The sequence below is a fragment of the Paroedura picta genome, chromosome 2, assembly GCF_049243985.1.
Source record: "Paroedura picta isolate Pp20150507F chromosome 2, Ppicta_v3.0, whole genome shotgun sequence".
In the NCBI taxonomy this organism is placed as follows: domain Eukaryota; kingdom Metazoa; phylum Chordata; class Lepidosauria; order Squamata; family Gekkonidae; genus Paroedura; species Paroedura picta.
The window spans coordinates 96966990-96986809 of record NC_135370.1 but is presented as its reverse complement, the minus strand read 5'-3'; the positions used below and the strand labels follow the sequence as shown (position 1 = coordinate 96986809).

Here is a 19820-nt window from a genome sequence, read left to right as displayed (position 1 = left end):
ACTTATTGTGAAGGGGAGGGAATTGCCCTAATGAAGAGCAACCACAGGGTAGAATGCCTGGCCATTATGGCCAACCACATCACAATCACAGGGTCCCCAATACAGATCTTGATGCTTGGGCAAAGCTATATGGAAAAGCCCCTGCTTAAGATACCTCAAAAGCCATACATGACAAGGTCAGTGTCAGCACTTGAACTATGCTCAGAAATGAAATGTTACCCAGTGCAGATCCTTCGTGACTAGTGAGATATGTTCTCACACAAGATGCATCAGTCAGCGAACTTTGCTGCTTCATCCGCACTACCGGAAGTTTCTAAACATTCCTTGTAGGCTGCTCCATGTGCGGTGCATCAAATCGGGTTATGACCAGACAGTAGATAATCATGGTCATATCTCCCTTTTCCGGGTGGGATACAGCTGCCAAATTAACAAAAAAGCACTATGTGCCACAAATAAACTGAATGTCTACCTGTAGCAAAAAATGTAATTGTGACCCAAACTATGATTTGTTGTTCTTTCAGCACACATGCAATCCCATCCAGAACAAGCTGACTTTTTAATATCCTGACTAGTAATATTGACAAGCAACAGTATTTCATGCTTGTCTAAGTTGAGCATCACTTTACTAACCCTCATCCAAGTTAGTGCTGCCTCCAAAACAGCTGTTGGAAGGTCACCAACTGCTATTATTTATCTGTTGGCACATGTATAGTATAGGCAGAAGATCCTAGGGTTGTCTGGCAACCAGACAAAAGGTATCTGGAGATGGGATGCCACATCATGACCCTAGTGTTCTTTGGAAATCTCCCATTCCAATAATGGTCAGAGTCAATCCTGCTTAGCTTCTGGGCTACCCAAGTCAAGGCAACTGACTACTGAAAAGGAAAAATAAAGTTATGTCCATCAGTACAGTGACAAAAGCCATTCCAGATTATAGGATGGCATCTCACAGATGTTTCATCTATATGTTTAATAATAGGGGGAAACATAACTTGAAGCACCCTATAGCAGGGGAAGTCAACCTGTGGTCCTCCAGATGTTTATGGACGACAATTCCCATGAGCCCCTGCTAGCATTTGCTGGCAGGGTCTCATGGGAATTGTAGTCCATGAACATCTGGAGGACCACAGGTTGACTACCTCTGTCCTATAGCACAAGTAATATGTGGATGAGCAGCAATCCACCAGCACTACCTCCTAGTACCAACCAGCCAGATAAGACTAAAGCAACCAAATAAATAGAACCCTTGAAACCCACTTTGATCCACCAGTCCAGAAAGGTACCATAGTTAACAGGTCCAGGAAAATTCACCCGTATCTCTCCCAGCAAAAACAACCATCTAGAATTGGATTGACTTTCAAAGGAACAGCAGCCATGCCACAGAAAACTCCCCCCAAATCTTCTAAAGTTCACCAGGTAACCATCTGACCTTGGCAAAGAAGGTATCATAGCATCAGATCATCACTACCTTAATCAGAGAAGAAACCCAATCCAGTGTGTGATCCTGCCATTTATGTGGGCTACCCATTTACAGACAGTGAAGTGACCAAGAAAAAGAAACCTTAGAAACCCTAGTACCAGGTCAGGTACTATCTCCTTAGCCAAGCAGGCAAATAAAAAAGGCTGTCTCATGTAACAATTTATTTCCTTCAATGATATCCCACCTTTGTACCTAATGTTTCTCTCCATCTTTTTCTTACAATAGCTGTGTGAGGTACATTCGGCTGAGAATGTGTGACTGGCCCATGATCACCCAGCAAAGGTGGAGATTTGAACCTAGTCCTCCCCAATCTCAGTCATCACTCTAACTACTACCCCACACTGGCTCTTTGGTAAAAAGATTTACCAACCAAGTAAAAATATTCATTTATTCCTAAACAGACTCAATTAGGACAGCTATTCAATGCTTCCTGACCAATTCCACAGGTAGAAAGGAACTGCAAATTTTGGCAATTTGTGCTGCCACAAATATATATTGATTTTTGCAACTATGGGGACTAGAATGTGTCATTTCTTAAAATACAGCTGTGATCCTCTAACAAAGATTGATAAGTTACACAAAAAATACTGGATTTAGAAATCACCTCTAACCCTGTGTTATGTGTTCCTACCCCAAATAAGAGACATCAATAGCCAAGAAATCAGTGTTTAAAACTGAAACCCAAAATAGCCGCTACCAGGACTATGATTGCAATCCCATTAAAGTCTCACTGAATACATCTTTCTAAGTAACCATGCATGCAATTGTCTTATTTAATTTCAGTTGCCTATAAAATATTTAATTCATTAAATTTCAAATAAAGTTAGCTACAAAATTACTTTCATTTTGTTACCTTTGTATAGTGGAATTGCATAGGGTCATCTGTAGACAGAGAAACACAGAGACCCTTGTGTAGAAATTCACGTAATGGGTTTTTTGAATACTCCAGGAACAAGCTGTTGTTGCTAAGAGGAGACATGGCAATGGGGATTTGTGCAAGATAATAAAGATACTGGAGAACTGGACTCTGGACAAAAATAACAGAGAGGCATTATTTATTGACGCCAAGAGATAACAGGAAAAGAAATACTCAATTAGAGGAAATGGAAACCATTCAACTGCAGTAACTATTATCTGGAAATGTTTTTACCCTTTTCTCTTCCCTATAAATGGAGAGAACTGCCCACATGCAGTTTCTTTGAACATTTTAAAAGTATTTGTTTAGTTAACCTAAACACAGCCTCAGGTAGATGCCAGATGGACAGCCTTAAGTGGGGTAACAGCCTGAGGACTGCAGTTGGCATACAGGGACATATGTAACCACTAAACTGTCAATTTAGCACAGCAGCAGCAGAAGGAGAAACAAACAAAACATTGAGGGCTTTTTTCTTATCAGTGAAATAAAAGATATCCTGAAATGCCCCTACTAGCTCTACAGAAAATGTTATACAAATTATTTCTGCAGTAATCCCACTTCCAGTTAGAAGCCAAGCTTCAGTTTATGCTTGTAAAGTTCACACTGAGGTGAGTTCCCTTATGCTTGAGAAGAAAACAATATTAAAATATATTTATTTATACAATCACAGACCAGAATGCAGATAAAACTTGAAAACCTTTAAGGAAAACAATATACCTTAAATGGCTAGTGGTCCCCTTCCAGAATTCCTCTTCCCAAGTAAGAGGGAAGGGATACCTTCTACTCCACTGATGAGAAGAAACTCTCACAGTAAGACCAATGTTTCCATCTCCATCAGTGGAGGAAGGTATCCTGGTATCCTGATGAGATGCCAAAAAGCTGTCTGATCCCCAATAGGTAGAATACCAATACCACACCCTTTGCCCGGGGCCCTCTCCCCTTACCTGCTGCTGGCTCTGGGCACTGAGGCGCATCTGAGAGCAAAGAGGCTAGTGTCCAGGGACAGAGGGCAGGAGCTGTAGGGGCAGGACCAATCACAGTGCAGCCAACTTTGCTGGCTGCACCCTGATTGGCCCTATTCCAACTTGGACAGCCGGAGACATTCCACCCCCTAGGCTGTTTCACAAATATATAGAGGAACCATGGATAAGGATAAAGCTGGTTGCAGCTTTCTGCAATAAGAACATTATTGGAGAAAATGCAGCTGAGAAAGCTGCTGCTCTGGAAGATTGCGCTGTGATGCCCGTTAGAATCAGAACTTGCTAATACGTAATACTATATGGGCTACAATAGGCCAGGCTAATAAGATATTAGCCAAGACATCACAGTGGCCAGAACTTTTCTGTCCAGGAAAGGCCATTATTGGCTATCCAGCCAAAGCAGGTAAAAGGCACTCCTGGCTATAGCTAGCTCCTGCATATCCAGCAGTAGGACTGGACCCCAGATCCTGTTCCTTCAATAGGAGAGGAACTCCATCCAGAATGAGTAACACTTTAAATTCCAAGTCAGCATCTTAAATCCCATCTACCAGTAGCATTTCTATCTTTCCAGGATTAAATTTCACTTTATTAGCCCACATCAACCAAAATTGCCTCCAAGAGTTAAGAGTTTCTACAGCATCTTTGAGAACAGCTAGAAGTATGAGATACAGCTGAGCATCATTTGCATATTGATCACAAATCAGCCTGTTGACCTCACCCAGCAGTTTCATATAGATGTTAAAGAGCACAGGGGGCAAGCTGGCACCTTGTGAGACCCCACACAAGGGGCTGAACAGCAGTCCCTCAGCACCACCTTCTACCCTCCAGGGAGGACTAGAACCACCACAGAACGTTGCCTCTTAAGCACCGTCCACATAGCCAGTCCCAGAAGGATACTATGATTGATAGTACTGAATGCTTCTGAAAGGTCCAGGAAAATCAACACAATTGCACTCCCTTTGTCCAACCCTAAATGCAAGTCATCCACCAGGAAGACCAAGGTTGCTTCAATCCCATAACCAGGCCTAAACCCAGGCTGGAAGAGGTATCTAAACAATCTGCCTCATACAGGAAAGCTTGGAGTTATCCAGCCATCACTTATGCAATCATCTTCTTCAAGGATTTGAGACTCCTCAATAATTATTTAAATCTCCTGAGTCAAGGGTAGCTTTTTTTAGAAGTGGATGCAGCATGGTCTATTTCAAGGCTGGGGTGACCCCCACCTCTGCACACTCCCTCTCTTAAAGAATTAATTATCTCTAAAACCTGATCTGCCAGCCCTCCAGGGAAGATCTGAGTAACCAGGAAGGACAAGGATCATACAAGTAATTGGTAGGCCTCAAACTTCCAAAGATCCTGTCCACAGCCTCAGGCTTAAGTAACTGAAAGAAATCCTAAACAACTGAACAAGGTAGCACCCTAGCACCATCCAATCCTGTTACTGCTAACATATGGTTTTTTGAATTTCTAAAAGGTGGATTTCTCAATGTTAGTATTTTTATTCTAAAAGATAATGAACATATCAATAAACAATTATGTATATATTAAATTTTCTGAAGTAAATCCCAGTGTACTGCCCTGGAAAAATTTGAATGGGATTATAGCTTTACTGAATTTAATTGTGGCTTGGATTGTGTTCCATATGCTTTTTGAGCTCCTTCTGGTATTTTTCCATATAAAGATACAGTTGTGTACATGAAAGTCTTATGACAAACTATGGTGCAGTACAGAATATAGCTCACTTTTCTCTGCGTATAAGGCAAAATTCAAGAAGACCTGCATATTACATCTTGTAATATTTTGTTGCCTTTCCTACTCTACATCTTCATTTTCTATATTATATGAATGATAAAGTACAGTACCTTCTTTAAGAGTAATCCATGGGAAATATTGTCTGCGGTTAGAAAGGCTGAAACCAGATGAGTGATAGACCCAGCTTCTCCACAATGAGGTCGAAATAGAAATGTGCTCATGCCTCGTTCCCTTAAAAAAAATTCAGATGAAAAAGTAGGTCTGGGTGCATTCCTCCTTTGAAGTGCCTGGGTAGTCATAAAACCTTTTTATTTAGACACACAACAGCCATTAGGAGGCAAGCAGTGGACATCAGAGGCAAAGAATAAAGCAAGGTTCAGGGAGGTCATGACAAAGCTACCCAAGCAGTGGATCAATGATCATATCTTTGGAACTGTAAGACGAACTTTCCATGAGCAATAATACAGCACCGACCTTGGCTATACAGTGGACACCTGAGAAACATAATAATACATGGAAAAACCCTGTCCGCTGAATTTACTTACTGGAACCCTTTCCACCATTCCCACAGAAGTCAATAGAGTTGAGAAATCACCACACCAAATTTAAACATAGTCTCAGTCTTATCAGCTTTATTTCCTTAAGTGGAAAAGTAAACCAAGAAAACAAGAAAATGTTTTTTGATATGATAAAGGAGGAACATATTAGGGATACTGTGAATCTTTCAGCAAACCTGTCTGACAGACAAAGGATCTATTCAGATTTTATCAAGACACTTGAACATCTGCCTATGGGTCTAAAGCTGACTCACAGCTGAGGGATCAGTTGGGAGTTAGGTTCTGAGCCTACCCACTCAGCAAAATATCTACACAGTGAAATTACAAACGGAAGAGTGGAAAAGATTTTGATTTCTGTGTTGCAAAAGGCAGAGAAAGAGCTCTTTCCCCTCCATTCAAGCTATGTGGGGACAGACACATTGCTTTAACTAGTGTTTTGCAAAAGGGAGAGCGGAAATAACAAGTTTTCCTCTACAGTCCAAACATGGGGAGAAAAGAAGGGAAGTCAGCTGAGTTTCTGACTGCATTCCCAACCCCCACTCCCCAACAGATTTGCTGCATCTCGGGAGATAGTAAAATTTCCAGAATGGAAGATTAGAAAAACCTAACCTGAACAGTTGGTGATCACTCCCTCCCTCATTAAAAAACCCACTTTGCCAGGTATAGAGGAACATTTCCCCTGCAGATCAAAAGCTTAGTCCCAGCTGGTGTGAGGTCATCTGGAATCCAGAAGTCATACATACAATAGGTGATAGTGTCTGAGGAAGTGTGCATGCACATGAAAGCTCACGCCTTGAATAAATATTTGTTGGTCTTAAAAGTGCCATTGGACTCAATTTTTGTTGTACTACTTCTTACCAACACAGCTATCCACTTGAATCTCAGAGTCAGCTTCTGATCTCCTGCTGGGGAAATACTGGGGGTCAGCTTGTAATGGCTGCAAGTTGTCTGTTCTTGGGAATAAACACAAACCTAATACGAATGGCTCATCAATTAATTGGATGCCTGATCACCACAGGCAAACAGCAAGTGAGTCAAACAGGCAGGTGTTTAATTATCCCTAGCACATTAACCATTCAAAGAAAATGTTATTTTAAAGGCTAAGAAAATGTTTTCAAAATAGTGAAGCACTGTCTCAGAAAACATGTTGCTTTGATTTTATTTAAAGTACATTGAAAAAAGTTGAATATGTTACACATTTTCTCAGGCCAGAAATTATATATTTGCAAACATACAAATATAATGAAACAAAAAAAAGAAAGAAAAAAGAGTGAGTTACATTGTCACCAGTGATGTCACAAATGCTACCCAACTGTCATAATTGGGGTTTTTTACGGGGGTTTTATTATATTTTAATGTTTTATTCCTGTGAACTGCCGTGAGTCCATTGGAAGAGTGGCAGTATAGAAATAGAAAAATAAATAAGTAGGTAGGTAGGTAGTATAGCACAAATGTATTCCAGGATGCAACCTAGGAGCTAATTCTAACTTTTCCCATATATGGTGCATGTGTTACCAAATCCTGCAGCATGGGAACATCAGGTATTAAAAAAGAAGGATGTTTGGACTGCAGACAATGACTGTGTGGTGTACTAGTTAGAATGCTAAACCAAAAAAGGAACAAAACCCAACCTTAACAGGTAGGAACTCAAAAGTTGAGCTGAACAATAAAAATAATGTAAAACTTGTTTATTTTAGTGCACAGTTAAAAACAGAATAAAAACATCTTAAAAACTATACCGAACTAACAACACATAGGACCAAACGTGTTTCGACCCTTCCGGATCTTCCTCAGTGGTCAAAATGATAATAATACACTATATAGCACTCTCTATAATGTGTAGCTGAATGGTTGAGTGGGGACTGTAACTTATGGCTCCAACCAATATGTATTAATTATATCCTTTTTGGAGACCAATTCCTCTGTTATGTCCCTAAAGTCACCACTCTTCGCTATCATTAAGTTCTGTACTCAGAGTGTATTCTCATGTGCGTCAGAAAAAGCTATTAAGATGTTTTTATTCTGTTTTTAACTGTGCACTAAAATAAACAAGTTTCACATTATTTTGATTGTTCAGCTCAACTTTTGAGTTTGTACTAGTTAGAATGTCTTACTAGGACCTGGGAGACTCATGTTGAAATCTCCACTCTGACTTGTAAACTTGGTGGGTAACCTTGGGCCATTCACATACTTTCTGCTAAGCTATATCACAGGGTTGTTGTAAGAATAAATCATCCCAACCATTTGGAGTCCCCAATGGAGAAAGAAGGGACAGATATGAAGTAAATGAGAGGAGGAAATATGTCGTATCAATAATTAAACAGGTAAATATAACAACTCTCTAAAAACATTATTTTCTCTGATCCAATAACAGGAACTGTATGTGGAAAAAATGTGATGTATATTTCCCCCATACTGAACAGCCAAATTCAGGAGTTGGGACTGCCCATGTACACACTTGGACCTTTTTCACACCAGGAATTTGCCCCGATTCACCTCTCGCCCAGGGGCAGGGCAAATTTCTGGTTCCTCTTGATGGCGTCGCAGGCTGGGGCCATCCCAGGCCTGACTCAGGCCCCTGTTGCCCTGTGGCAAGGGAATGTGGATAATTCTGTGTTCCCTTTTTTGTCCCGGGTGCCAACAGGCCTATGTTGGGCCTGGGCCATCCTGGCCTGGCTCCCCCCCCCTGTGGTAGCAAGTACAGTGTCCCAGAAGGGTAAAAAAAATGTCCCAGAGCCGCCTGGGGCATTTAATTTTTTTTTAAGAACATGGTATTGCATTAGCTGGCGATATTATTTTCTTAAACATAAAAAAGAACCCAGGCCCACACCACTCCACAGTACAGCAGAACCGCGGCGCCCCAGCTCCCGTCCTGGGGGGATGACTGTGCTCCAGGTCAAAGGCTGCAGCTCAGCACAACAGACATTGTGTGGTAAAGGTCTTGGTTAGAGATTTTCCAACAGCACTAATCATCTGATGACAAAGAGAGTTGGATTCAGCCTTTTTTGATCCTCTGGCCCACAACAGAGAATCAGCACTGTAGCAGAAACTCTCTCCAGACCTTTTGGACTGGAATTTTTAGCCTACACACTTCCTCTTGTTGGACTGGAGTAATTTTCTGAACAAAACCTCAGAAATTGAATTAGGAATTAAAAAAAATACAGCTGTAGGAAAAAGATCTTAAATGTATTTAATTCAGCCCAAATCAGTTTTGTATCTCATACTTTCTACGAAAGGTGCAGTGATGTTAAAATACAAATCCCACTACTTACTTTCTAAGATTGTTGAGAACCATGATGTTTGCATACATGTAATACAAGTAATAACTGTATGGAGGATTTTTTTCACTAGTCCAAATATCAGGGTTGGGGCTCTTCTCAGAGAACATGTGGTCACTGTGTTTGGATTCATCATCCACACTATCAAAACCCGTTACCTAAGAATCCAACAAAAACACGTTATTCTATGATGAGCTCCAGAATGAGCAGATAAAGAGAGATGTCCATGGAAAACCACCCTGATTGTCTAATAAGTAGCAACCCCTTCCCCTTTACCAGAATGAAAAGGAAGATTATAATGACACTGGAAACTCTCTGGTAAGGTAAAAGTAAAGGTATCCCTGTGCAAGCACCGGGTCATGTCTGACCCTTGGGGTGACGCCCTCTAGCGTTTTCATGGCAGACTCAATACGGGGTGGTTTGCCAGTGCCTTCCCCAGTCATTACCGTTTACCCCCCAGCAAGCTGGGTACTCATTTTACCGACCTCGGAAGGATGGAAGGCTGAGTCAACCTTGAGCTGGCTGCTGGGGTTGAACTCCCAGCCTCATGGGCAGACAGCTTCAGACATCATTTCTGCTGTCTTACCACTCTGTGCCACAAGAGGCTCTAACTCTCTGGTATAACTACATTATTTATAAAAATTGAAAACTTAATAGAATACAGACTTCTAGGCACTTAAAAGATTCTGTTTAGACTGCTTTGTGAAAGAAGTAAGCTCTGGATTCTTGGGGAGTGGCAATTCTCTTCCACTTCATTCCTGTTCCCTCCCCCCCCCCCCCCCACACACACACACTACCTTCTGGAGAGCCAGTTTGGTGTAGTGGTTAGGAGTGCAGGCTTCTAATCTGGCATGCCGGGTTCAATTCTGCACTCCCCCACATGCAACCAGCTGGATGACCTTGGGCTCGCCATGGCACTGATAAAACTGTTCTGACCAAGCAGTGATATCAGCGCTCTCTCAGCCTCACCCACCTCACAGGGTGTCTGTTGTGGGGAGAGGAAAGGGAAGGTGGGAAGGTATTTTGTAAGCCGCTTTGAACCTCCTTCAGGTAAAGAAAAGTGTCATATAAGAACCAACTCTTCTTCTTCTTCTTCTGGATTACGGAAGCTTCCTTAAATTATGGCACTGAATCTCATGTTGCTGTGGAGGTATGGAAAGGATTACAGTATTATGTCAGCAATATTGAGACAGAGGAGATACAATTGCAAGAGTATACATGACCAGGTTTTGACAACAGGTCTGGGTAGTCAGTCATTATTCCTGGTTGCATCTGAGGCCACAACCACCATTGTTATGCTTCTTTCTTTTTTCACTTGGTACATCTAACCACAGGGTGGCTCTTATTCTGTTCTGTTCATGAGCCAAACAGGGCACATCACTCCAATGTAGACAGCAGACCAGAAATATTAAGAATTACATTTTTGCCAGTAGATGGAGTCATTTCCCTCTGCCACAGAGATTTAACTTTACACTAGAGTTAAAATCTACTTTCTCTCTTTTTGTCCTCAGCTAGGATGTCAGGATCCCATCACCATGCATACAGTTGCCATTAAGTCTGAGAGAAAATACTCTGCCCCTTTCATAGAGGCTTAATGGGATATTATATACCAGGTGATATTTACCCCTGATACCATGAAAAGTTTCAGCTGCCTATTTCTACATAGTAAGCATCTGTTAGACTGGACTCTCCCTGAAAGCTAAAATGACAATAAACTGAGGCAATCATACTCAGGACACATTCTGAGAAGACAAGGGTCACTGGAAAAAACAATAATGCTAGGAAAAGTTGAAGGCACTGGGAGAAGAGGAAGAAGCTGGGATGGACTGACTCAAACAGGGAAGCCATAGCCCTCAGTTTGTAAGCCCTGAAAATGTTTGTTAACAACCAGACATTCTGGAAGACACTGATTCAAAGGGTCTCCATAACTTGGAAGTAACTTGATAGCACTTCAAATACACAAAAGCAGAATGTGGTTGACAGTGGTCTGGCTTTTGGAGAGGAAAATTACTTTGAAGAGTGAAAGATGGATGACTAGAAAAGGATGCTGGGGTAAAGAGAGGTCTGTTAAAAATGATTTTAGAGAGGGTATATAATTAAGGTTCTTTTGTGAATCAGAACAGAATTGTGTTGCTGAACTGGCAATAATACACATGGCCCAATCAGGTTATTAGTGACATCTGTTTTGAAAGTACCAATAAGACAGAACTATAATTCTGACACTCTTACTGCCAATTAAGGTAGGAAGAAACATGGATATACTGGTACATAAATCTCATTAATGGTCTGTATTTCAGGATAGGGGAAATAATTTGAATAGTAAGTGGAGTTGTATTTGGAGCCAAGAAGAAAAGCAGAAGGGTTCTTTATAATCCTTGCCAAAAGAAAAATTAAAAATTGTGTGCCAAAATAACCCAAACTGTTCCCCAAGAAGAGAAGGAGTTCTGCAACATATATAAGTTAGACAATTTGAATGAATTTGCTTATTTGCACAATTTATTCTGTTCTTGCTATCATTGGAGCAGCTTAAACCATTCAGCAAGTCAATTATTATTATTATTATTATTATTATTATTATTATATTTATTATTATATTTATAGCCCACCACTCCCAATGATGTCCCTAATAACTAAAAATCTTGCCCAGCCTTCTCCCTGGCTTATAAAATTTCACTCGGCACTGTCTACATAGCTTCAAGCTCATCCTTGTACTTTAATAACAGAAACTTGTTTTGTAGGCAAAGTAGAAAATCCCAAATGTTAGAAGTGTTTCAGTTTATGTACTCACATATTTAAGGAAAAGATGCAGCTCTTTATGATCCAATGGGTTGATGGTTGCTTCAAAGAGAGGCAAGAAGATATTTTCCAACATCTTCCCAAAACTAGGGAGAATATTTTTTGACCTAAATATATCACTGAAGGAAACAAAGAAGTCTTAAATTTACTATGCTTATATATACACACACACACACACACACACAATCTCCTCGCCTTTGCACACAGTTTTTCTGTGGGCTGTGGCTCCCCAAGAGCATTCTATTAAGCCCACCTATCCCTTTCCCTCCCTAAGTCATATGAGCTGCCATTGTGCTAGGGCTATCTTCATAAAAATGGCAGATAGTAAAGAAACTGAGGCTTAATCCAGACAATATGGCGGGGATGCTGGTTGGGAAGGCAGAATGTATAGCTGATATTCATCTATGGGACTTAGACTGGGTTAAGTTTTCCTCAGTCAACCAAACTAACAGTTTGCATGTGCTTGAGTTATTCTTGTAAATAGATAAACAAGTTTATATGAAACATTTCTATCATGCCTCATCTGAAGCTCCATGTGTTACAATGCAGCAACCAAGCTGGGGGACACACAAGTAAAGCAATTAAAGTCCAATTAACAAAACTAAAGCACAGATAAATGCACAAATTATGCATTCAAAGGTACTTAAGATTGAAAATATCCAGCATTATTTTTTTAAATGCAGAATTAGAATACACACGGCAATATCAGCTGAAAAATGTATCTTCCACTTGTTATTCTCTGGAATAAAATTTTCTTGTATACCTTCCTAAATGTAGTATTTAAAGGTATCTTCCACATACATTATGGCAAACTATTCCAAAGAACTGAATCCACCACAAAAGAAAATTGTTACCACCTGCAACTGTATAGACAGTCCTCAGGGAAGGCACATTAAGGAAGAGGCTGTCTGAAGAATATAACCAGTGCAAGGTAGTATAATGAGAGAGACAGTTTGATAAACATGAGGCTATGAAAAACTTTAAAGGTAATAACCACCACTTTACATTAGGCACGGAAACACAACAGCAGAGTGGGCGACCCCAGGCAGGTGCCCTGTATTCTGTTTTGTACCAACTGGAATTTCCAAGACATCTTTCAAAGCAGGAAAGCTTAAGCACATCTAATATCAGCCAAATATTCTACCTTTCTAACAAGTACCTTCGGTGTCTTGTATAAATTAAACTTCAGTTTGTTTACCCACAGCCACTGGACTACAGTCTCAAAACACACATCCGGGACTTTCACAGCTGCCTCTAAAATGTAAATTGGTCCCTTATTTAGACTCTGCTGTTCTAGCTATACTGATCTGTGCAACAGTAACCACCAAATTGAGCTGTTGTAATGGGCTGACTAGACTGTAGCTATTATACCTTTGTCACATTAAAGAAGGCAAGAATCACTGGAAAAAACAATAATGCTAGGGAAAGGTGAAGGCAGCAGAAAAAACAGAAGATCCAACATTAATTGACTTAATAAAGGAGGCCATGGTCCTCAGTTTACAAGATCTGAAAAAGTTGTTCACAATAGGATGTTTTAGAGATCATAAATCCATACGGTCACCATAAGTCAGAAGTGACTTGATGGCACAACATGCTTTACATGGGCTGCTTTTGAAGACATCTCAGAAGCTTCAAATGGCACAAAATAAAGCAACAAGGCTCCTGTCTGAAATCAGCTACTTAGAGCACTGAACTCCAGTGCTGCCTCAACTGCAAGCCTAGTTTTTTTCTGATTACGTCACCAAAGTAGAAAAAAGGGAGTTGCCTTAAATTTGTATGTAAATTACAGAGATATCCAATGAAACACACCTTTTGTGTGTATCATGTGTGTTGTGTGGGGGGGTCCTTGTTACATTCAAGGTCAGCTTTCTTTCAAGTACATATGGTATGTGCTTCCAGATTCAATTGAAAGAGTTGGTTATTACCTTTAAAGATTATAATGTCCTAAGTTCCCTGTACTTATCACTTAACCTTTCACTTAACGTTCTTCAGCTTTTGCCATATGGTACCTCCCTTAAGACTGCCTGCAAAATTACACCAAGAATGGGTGTGGATACTCATTCACTCCATTTAGAAAGACACATAAGAGTGTTTCACTCCAAAAAGGATTTTGGGGAGGATAAATTTCCATTTAGGAAATAAACAACGAAAGTGGTGATATGATAGTTTATAAAATATATTATGTTGACAAAGAGCACAATTTCTCTTTGTTCCAAAATATTAAAATTTGAGAGTCTAGGCATGTGCAATTTGTTTCAGATAGTATGAAAAGTTGATTTGGACACTTATTGGACCAGTTGGGTCCAAACTCAATTTCCCCCTAAGTTAAAGTGCCCAAATTTGCCTTGGCTGAACAGCCAAATCATGATTTCGGTACAATTTGGCCATGTGGAAATCAGGCAGTTTAAAGTTTAAAAGGGCCAAATGTTTCCATTTCTATCTATTCCATGGTCTGGAAGGGCCAGTGGTTTGAGGTGGAGTGACCAAATTTGCAGTGGAGTTGTGGGAGTATCTCCTCAAAAGAACTCCCAAGTTTCAAAAAGAATGGACCAGGGATCCAGTTCTACAGGCACGCTCACCGACTTCCATTGTTTACAATGGTGAAAGGGGAAAAGACATGAACAGAGAATCTTTTTTCCCTTTGTCTAATCTTTTTGAACCTTGGGGGTTCTCTTGAGAAGAGGCTCCTACAGCTATGCTGCAAATTTGGTGTCTCTATCTCAACCCCCCCCCCAAACCACGGAATGGACAGAAAGTGAACATTTCATTGTAATGGAATCATAGGTTATTGTGGCACCAGGGTAGAGTGCTTCAGGTGCTTTGGATTCAGGACAATATTTTTTTTGGCACATGCCTAGTGATGACCACAGATAAAGATGGCTTTTAAAGGAGATTGAAAAGATTAATAGAGAATAGTCTATCAGTAATAATGTTAATAATACACCATATTATACTACACAAAAAAAAGTCAATTAGAATTAATTATCCTAAATCTTCTTTAAGGTAAGCACAATTAGACAGGCTAAAGATTTTAAAAGACACAAACAGCATAAAAATTTTAAGAAGTGAAAAGGTAAAGAAATGCGAAGTTTTCCATTTGCTAGAGTAATTTGCCCTAAATCCAGGCTCTTGTCTACAAATAAACTTTGAAAAGGCTTTAGTTAGTAGTTATGCTCTTTTGCATAACTACTGCAACAGGGAAATTAAGAATAGGAATCTGCTTCCCAGGAAGTCACGTGACTCATGGAGACTTTGAGTTGTTTATTAGGGCTTTGGGGATTCATTATTCAGCCTCTGAGATTCAATGTATGGTTATTAATCATAATCTCCAGCAAATAGCCAAGGTTGACAGCATTATCCGCGGTAGTTACTGTGAGAGACACACATTTACAGTTAATCTAAGTATCTTTAGTTCCACATATAACATTAACATTTGTTGTAAAAAACCCTCAAATGGTTTTTAATATTTAAAAATACGAGAAATGGAGGGAAGGATAAGAACGTGTGACTTAAAAAAAATCATACATGTTTTTGTTGTTTACTTACTAGATTCTAGGAACCTGAATTACCCAGCGCACATGAGGTGAATAAACTTTGTGCCTAATGAACCATTTAGCCAAGCTCTGCCATTCATCTGGAGAACGCCCATAGATAGACAATCGAGGTTCTGTGTACTGGTATTTACTTTCTTCTAGTTCACGAGCGACTTCCTATTAAAAAAAAAAGTCATTGTTACATTCCTGCCAAAAATCACAAAAACGTATAGTCTAACCCTACTTTGAAGCATGCCCAACTGAAATCAAGTGTCCAAGTTGCTGATGTTCTGGTATACTGCATCATTTTTCAAAATATTATCTTGGATCAAAAAATCTTAATGTGCAAATGTATGGATTACATCTCCATATAAAGAAACTCCTTTTCTGATTTCCCCTGCATTGCAATTCTCTCAACATCCATATGGAGAGATTCCAGAAGATTGTAAAGGTTTCTAGAAATGTTGTTATATTTTAGTTGATATATCATTTTGGCAACCAAAATTTCTCTGAAAATTAATTTAAAACTGAGTTTAACACTCTTTCAGTGATATAATACTAGATTACCATAGTTTGGGAAAGCCCCTTATTGTGTACCTATCTTCACACATAAGTCTCTATACCAGAGTTATAGCCAACAAGGTGAAATGGTATAGAGATATCAAACAGAACAGAAAACCTGTTCCACATGAAAAGTTCCCTATCTTCCTGCAATGAGGGTCAACAAAACCTACTCCCCATTAAACTGCACATCTCAGGTCCTAAGTTACCACACTCATAGCACCTTTCTGCCCTCCCTCCTGTCATGTGACCTTTATTGGATGGTAACATCTCAGTGATACTACCGTCTGAAAGAGTCTATTAAAGAAATTCACAAGAGCTCCTGCAAAGATTATTCAAAGTAAATTGCTTATCTGTTCACATTTTGACACGCTTGTATCATAAAGCTCTTCCATGTTTCACAGGTTTGATTTTTTAAAAATACAGCTATTATTGCCTACTGGGAAGAAGACACCCTACAGCTAATGGGAACAGTTTACAGTTAGTTTGATAATTTTGAAAACAGAAGACAGTTCTTCTAATTAGATGAATGGCAATATACCTTAAGTGGCTCTCATCAGGAATCTAATTCAGCACTAGTAGAGCTGCTTGTTTTTAGAAGTTTATTTTCTTCCAGTAGTCTCTGTTTATGTATTACACGTGGCATATTACAGAGACACTAATGTGTCCTGTGTCTCTGAGACCAACTCCTATCGAACTATCCTACAATTTGAGCCTTTGGAAACAGGGGAGTGTTTATCACCACAAAGGTTTACTCCAGCACTCAAAGATAATTGATTGATTGATTTTATTTATTCTTTCATATTTATATACCGCCCTCCCCTAAGGCTCAGAGCGGTTTACATATAACAGAAACTATACATGAAACCATACATATAATAACATTAATATTATTAATTGATAAACTGGGTGACAGTGTAACATAACAGTATATCATAACATAAACAGTGGTAACTCGAACAGGTCCAGGAGTCTTAGTGGGTTTCTGGGGGGAGGGGGGGCAGGGGCCCTGCGGATGTTGGTTGGTTGGCCTGGCCTCAGCCAAATGCCTGGTGGAAGAGCTCCCTTTTACAGGCCCTACGGAACTGTTTTAGTCCCGTCAGGGCCCTGATCTCCTCTGGAAGCTCGTTCCACCAGGTGGGGGCCAAGACAGAGAATGCTCTGGCCCTGATCGAGGCCAGTCGAACTTCTTTTGGGCCAGAGACCAGTAGCCAGTTGGTGGCGGCGGAGCATAAAGCTCTTTTGGGGACATAGGCAGGGAGGCGATCCCTCAGGTACACTGGGCCCTGACCGCGTATGGCCTTGAAGGTAATTACCAGAACCTTTAACCTGATCCGGAATTCAACTGGCAACCATTGCAATTGATGTAGTATGGGCCAGATGTGGGATCTCCATGGTGTCGCTGTGAGGATCCTGGCCGCTGCATTTTGGACCAGCTGTAGTTTCCAGGTCAAGGCTAAGGGCAGGCCTCCATAGAGCGTGTTACATAAATCCAGCCTGGAGGTGACCGTCGCATGGATCACTGTTGCTAGGTGTTCTGGGGCAAAGTAGGGCGCTAGTAGCTTGGCTTGGTTCCAATCCAACTATATGATGGTCTACTCACCAGTGATAGCACCAATAGTCTACTTGACAAAAAGGGGATCAGATTCATTCCCTGATCTCCAAATTAAGAGCCAGCTTGGTGTAGTGGTTAGGAGCATGGACTTCTAATCAGGCGAGCCGGGTTTGATTCCACGCTCCCCTACTTGCAGCCAGCTGTGTGACCCTGGACTTGCCACAGCACTGATAAAGCTGTTCTGACCAAGCAGTAATATCAGGGCTCTCAGCCTCACCTACCTCACAGGGTGTCTGTTGTGGGGAGAGGAAAGGGAAGGTGATTTTAAGCCACTTTCAGACTCCTTCGGGTAGAGAAAAGTGGCATATAAGCACCAACTCTTCTTCTTCATTATCAATACTATCATGAGTAACCTGCTGGGGCTACAAGCATACCTTCTATTATCCTATTATATCATTTCTGCCATTTTAACACTTATGCTTGGTTTCTTACAATTGTGGTTCTTAAAACCAATACTATTACAATGCTTATTGGATGTTCCATTTTATTGACTATCTTGACTTACACTGTATAATCTTCCTTGCATCTCAGTGAAAAAGGCAAACTATAAACAATATTAATAAATAAACCCCAGCTGCTGTATATGGAGAGGAACCTCATTTGTATATACAAGCTCCATCATCCATTTGGCAATAAACTTGTAGAAGCAAGTTTTCTACTCTGAAATGTTTTTTCTTGCTATCTGTTTTATCTGGCCGTATCTGCGGTATTAAAATAAATTTGAATTTGAAAGCTCCTACACACTTGTGCTCTAGCGGGATCTAAATTTTAATGGAGATAAGACGAGCCTACGGGGAGTGGTGGGAAATAAATCTTATTATTATTATTATTATTAATAATAATAATAATAGTCTGTATGATACTGAAGTAACAACAAATTTCATTTGACAGAATTAAGCAGTTTAAAAGGAGGTGGGGCAATTTTCATTTTGACCACTGAATAGAACAGCCCCCTGAAGTAGACTAATGAAGTGCTTACTTAACCAACAGTTATCTACAACTGAGAATGTGAAACCTGAGCCATTTGTCCTTTATGAACTAGGTATAAATTATAGCTGAAGTAGCCAGAAGGTAGATTATGAAGCTTGGTCAATCAATAGGCTGTCTATTGCCTGTTGGTTGCGGAGATTCTCACAAAGAAGGCTGAAGTAGGTGAGCCATGATCAGATCCAGTTAGGCACGGTTTAATATTCTTGAGCAAGAAAAGGTATTCAGGATGAATATTGAATGAATATTAATTATTCCCTTAGCATATGATTCTTTCCAGTCATGAGCACAATGATTTTCCATTCTCTTAGTTGTATCATACAGATACCCCTCTATGTATGGTTGTGTACCTGCTTTCTAAAGTAAACCACAGGAATTTCCATTTTAAAAGGAACCGGACTATACAAAATCGAACCTTGTGTTGAAGCATGCGTAGGCTTAGATCCAGTGATGTGCAAGCAAAAGAAAAAACAGACACCGCAGTTTTGCTTGAACAACATTTTGTGCAACACCTGTCACTTCCTCCCTATGAGTTAAAATGCCAAGAAATGAGTTGCACAAGATTTTGTGTAAGAAGAAATGCAAGTGGGGATAGAGTGATTTTGACTTAGTGCTTGCTCCTACCATGGGTCCATCTAGTCCAGCATCTTGTCTCACACAGTGGCCTCTGGAGGTCCAAACAAAATGCATGGAGGCCAAGGCCTTCCCCTCAAGTTGCTTCCTGTCACTGATGTTTACTGCCCTATCTAATTAAAGCAGCTGAGTCTTTCCCATAGTTTTGTTTACTTTCTATTGCAAATGGACCATGGAGTCACACTAATCTGAGGTACTCGAGACAGCCACATTCCACAAGTATAAAGACCATGCGTGGATTTTCCCATTCTAAAGCCACTAAATGGGCTTAACTTCCAAGTTAAGGATTAAATACATTCTCATTAATTTCTGAAGACTAAGTGACAAACTAAAAGCATGTGATTATTAACTGCACTTTAAAAAGATATTTTAAACCAGAACAAAGTAGATACATTTACCAATATTGTAAAAATTATGTGGCAGACTAGGTATATCTACTCAGAAGTAAGTCTCAAAAGGTTCAATGGGGTTTATTCCCAGGTAAGTGTGCATAGGACTGAAATATTTATAAAGTGCAAGGTGGCCCAAACATCTAAATACATATGCTCTGACCAGTCCTGCCTCTTTTATTTTTCATTTATTCATGGCTTTATCATTTTAAGAATTTGAGATGCCAATATCCCTTGCTCACCAGAATCCCAGATTTAATCCCTGGTACCTCTGATTAAAAAAATCATTGTTGACAGAACACTGAGAAACATCTCCATGGCCAATTCTGCACTGGTGGAGCCA

At 40.1% G+C, this 19820-nt stretch overlaps 1 protein-coding gene across 4 annotated transcripts in view; it reads right to left on the bottom strand.

The window, feature by feature from the left end:
- The window catches only part of AMPD3 (adenosine monophosphate deaminase 3), a 56376-nt gene that overhangs the window by 6667 nt on the left and 29889 nt on the right, over nt 1-19820 (bottom strand). For all 4 annotated transcript variants that reach the window (XM_077321794.1, XM_077321793.1, XM_077321795.1 and 1 more), the window contains 5 exons: nt 15306-15469; nt 11752-11878; nt 8958-9121; nt 5239-5359; nt 2334-2507 (listed from right to left, as the gene is read on the bottom strand). In XM_077321794.1, coding sequence (XP_077177909.1) covers nt 2334-2507; nt 5239-5359; nt 8958-9121; nt 11752-11878; nt 15306-15469 — 750 coding nt within the window. The remainder of the gene's footprint in view (nt 1-2333; nt 2508-5238; nt 5360-8957; nt 9122-11751; nt 11879-15305; nt 15470-19820) is intronic.